The sequence below is a fragment of the Sminthopsis crassicaudata genome, chromosome 3 (genome assembly GCF_048593235.1).
Source record: "Sminthopsis crassicaudata isolate SCR6 chromosome 3, ASM4859323v1, whole genome shotgun sequence".
Lineage (NCBI taxonomy): Eukaryota > Metazoa > Chordata > Mammalia > Dasyuromorphia > Dasyuridae > Sminthopsis > Sminthopsis crassicaudata.
This window is the reverse complement of record NC_133619.1, coordinates 583928188-583932230: the sequence shown is the minus strand read 5'-3', so window position 1 is coordinate 583932230 and position 4043 is coordinate 583928188. Positions and strand designations below refer to the sequence as shown.

The 4043-nt window shown below is 36.2% G+C and overlaps 1 protein-coding gene across 1 annotated transcript; it reads left to right on the top strand.

Annotated features, from left to right (window-relative positions):
• The first annotated feature begins 1131 nt into the window (after positions 1-1131).
• Positions 1132-2076, top strand: LOC141559931 (olfactory receptor 52B4-like). The gene has a single exon (XM_074297589.1). The coding sequence runs from the start codon at positions 1132-1134 to the stop codon at positions 2074-2076; it is 945 nt and encodes a 314-aa protein (XP_074153690.1).
• Positions 2077-4043: the final 1967 nt, after the last annotated feature.

Here is a 4043-nt window from a genome sequence, read left to right as displayed (position 1 = left end):
TAGATTGATGAATTTATAACTACTCATAGTGACTGATACACATCTCAACCTTCTCCTGAAAGAAATATTTAAGGGTTAAGAGTAAGTTAATAGTCTTAATTGAATAAGATATAATATTAGACTCTCAGAGGATATAAAACATTGCCATAATCTATCTTTGGCCTCTAGTGTGGGTTCATATATATATACATATATATGTATATATACCTTGTCTCCCCAAGGACAGGGAGCCAGGCTTCTTCTGTTTCTCTTTGACAACATAGCCTGAACACCTGTATTGCTGCTGGTATTCAAAATAGACATATGAGAAAGACGGAAGTAATCACAGCTGGGAAAAATATATTTTGGTTGTGTTTTTTCTTTCTCCATTCTGAAGGCTGAAGTCTAAGAGGTAAAATGAAAAAAAAGAAGCTTATATTTATTTGAAGGATAACAATGATTTTCTGCAGGTGTTTCACTATCTTGATTTTTACATTTATCTGACAAAACTGAAAATATGCTTTCTCTAACCTCAACTAACTGGATGCATCTTGATTATTCCTGCTACATTGCTGGAAATTTTAGTCATCTCCCATCTCAGGAGCAATGAACATTCCACATATTTCCTATTTCAAATGTTCATCATCTAGTGACCAAAGAGGGTAATTATAGGACAATGAAGCTTTCTAAAGTGTTTCTAATTCATCCATTCATGATAAACTGAACTAAAAATGTCACCATTGGTTAAGCCAGATAATTAAAGACCATTTAGTTCATTTCCTTCCTGATTTAACAGTTGAGGAAACCTATTTCAGGACCACAGGGCCAGGTACTAGCAAAGGTAGATCTAAAATATAGATCTCCTGATACCTAATCATTAAATAACACATTTCCTTATTGTCACACAATTCAGTTTAATTTAACATATATTCATTAAATATTGATTATATGCAGTTCACTATGCTGAATTTCAGGAATAAAAATGACCAAAAAGAAATAAGCTCTACCCTCCAGGAGCTTATCTTCTACTGAAGGAAATAACATGGAAACAAATGAGAAAATTCAATATATCTATTAAATACATGAAAAGCCTTCCCCCATTTCCTGATATTATCTTTGTCCACAGGATTATGACCCAAAGCTGACCTGGTCATGGCCTCTCCTAACCACACAATTACCAGTCACACTGTATTCATCTTGGTCGGCATCCCTGGACTAGAGGCTCAGCATTTATGGATATCTATCCCCTTCTGCTTCTCCTATGTAGTTGCTCTGCTTGGCAACAGCCTCCTAATCTTTGTCATCAGCCATGAACGCAGCCTTCATGAGCCCATGTACTTTTTCCTCTCCATGCTTGCTGGGACAGACCTCATCCTCTCTAACACAGTTTTGCCCAAGGCTTTGGCCATCTTCTGGTTTCAGGCTGGAGAGATCTCCTTGGATGGATGTGTCACTCAGATTTTCTTCATCCATTCTGCATTCATTGCTGAATCAGGAATCTTGTTAGCAATGGCATTTGACCGCTATGTGGCCATTTGTGACCCACTGAGATATGCTGCTATCCTCAGCAACAGGATAATAGGGTATGTTGGTCTGGCTATCATTGTGAGGAGTTTTTGTGTGATTCTTCCTGATGTGTTTCTGGTCAAAAGGTTACCCTTCTGCCGTAGCCGAGTACTCCCCCACACCAACTGTGAGCATATGGCTGTGGCCAAATTTGCTTGTGCTGACATCCGTGTGAATGTCTGGTATGGTCTGTCTGTCCTCCTTTTCACTGTAGTGTTGGATGCCCTACTCATAGCCATTTCCTACATCCTTATACTCCAAGCTGTCTTCCGCCTCCCATCTCAGGGTGCCCGTAGCAAAGCTTTGAGCACATGTGGTTCCCACCTTGGGGTCATCTCCATGTTTTACTTTCCAGGCATTTTCACCATTATTACCCAGAGGTTTGGGCATCATGTGCCCCTTCACACCCACATTCTCTTGGCCAATGTCTGTGTGCTAGCTCCTCCTGTACTGAATCCCATCATCTATGGAGTGAAAACTAAGCAAATCCGGGAGCCTGTGGTTAATTTCCTGTTTTCAAAAAGAAAGTAGGGGTGGGAACTGCACTTGCTAACTGATGTTGACAGTCTGAATCACTTTGAAACTCAATAGTTTTGTAATCTTGATTAATTCACTTAAATTTCACTTGAGTCCCATATCTCCAACATAGGGATAATATACAATACCTACTTTACAGGACTGCTTTGAGGAGAAAAATATATAGCAAACCTTAAAGTATTAAATGAAGATAGATTATTGTACTTACTTTAATATGACTAGGTGACTCTCCTCAGATTATGAAGCATCTCTAATTCTCTTGGCCATTCACTGGGAATCTGGAGTTAAAAATTCAGTTTATGGTAAGCAAAATGACTTTCTAGGTCAAAGCCAGCAATGGGGTTTCCTTGGAGAAAGCAATCTGCAGGGAGTCAGAGCCTCAAAAGTTGCTGGAAAGATCCTATTCAGGTAGGGGTTATCTAAGATTGTTTTCATGTTAAAATGCCTGAAGATTGCTCCCAAAAGCTTCTTAGTATCCTTGGTGGAATTATATCCTTGTATAATCCTCCTGATCTGTCTTCTAAAGTATTTTACTCCATGGGATCATAACCATCTTTCTTCTGAACTCTTTGAAGTTCTGATTTGTAGATATCAAGTACATATGCCAGGATAGGCCCAGATTACCTTTATTTCACAGATTCATGAATGGAATTCCCCTAAAGTTCCCAGTATCCACCTCAAGACTCATTCCTCTTTGTTAATGAGAATTGTAGTTCAAAAATATTTTCCCCAGTTATTTTTCTAGTGCTATTCTCTCACATTACCTTCCAACTTGTATAGTCTGATTTGCATTGTTTTCCCATCAGGATGAAAGCCCTTTGACAATGGATATTATTTTTTGCTTTTAATTGTATCAAAATCATAGTGCTGGGATCATTTAACAAATGGATTACTTAATTGATAATAATTTGATTCATAACCTTAAAATTATACTTTAATTAGTTTTTGATAAAACAAAATAAAGATTTCCTTTAATAAATACTTGTTAACAGCCTTTTTGATTGTCTAAACTTTGTCCATTTCTGTATAGACACTTAAGGCCATAGGTTTTAGTACTGGTTCTTGTCTTATAGACAATGAATGTCTAGGTGTCTCAGTTACTATTCTTCCTTCTTTGAGCTATTCTCTATAGAATATATTCTATATATATATATATATATGTGTGTGTGTGTGTGTGTGTATATATATATATATATACATTATATAAATATATACATTAGCTATCTTTATTTTGAATTCCTTTTGATTTGATTTTAAAAATACTTGGAAAATTTTCTGTAATGGTATATAGATAGAATATGAGCAAATAGTACAGTATGAATACAGAATGAATATGAATAAATAGTATAATATGGTTATTGTCATCTTGAACTGAATTTATGCAAGAATGACATGCAACATTGGAGATATTAATCCTATTTTTCTCTCCCCTGGTTAGAAGATATTGGTCAGAAAGTTTTAGGGAAAAATTTTTGGTGCTACAACATGTCCAGAAGAAAGTATTTACTTCTAAGAATTAAGATCTTTCCCTACCAAACAACTTACAGAAAAGCATATCCAAGGTGGTAAGAAGACTAAAGAATATGCCTTGCAAATATGTCAGTCTGCACATATGATTAGGATTGAACATGAACTATTATTTTAAAAAATTCTAGTAGATGAAGTAAAAGAAGTTTTGGACATAATAAAACTTTCTACTTCCATTAATATAGCACTTAGCTGAAGGATTCTCTGTTTTGAGATGATTATTAACATCCAAGAGGGACAAGCCAACATCTCAGTGGATCATTACCAATAAAGTAACTTTGTCTTTGTCACTCTCTTCCCTTCTGATTGTGATCTTGTCAGGATTGTTTGGAAATGGTTCTTATGCTAATGAGGAATGGGGGCAGGGAGGGCAACTTGTCTTGTCCCTGACTGCCATGTAGCTATGAATATATAGCATCTATATGAGCATCCTT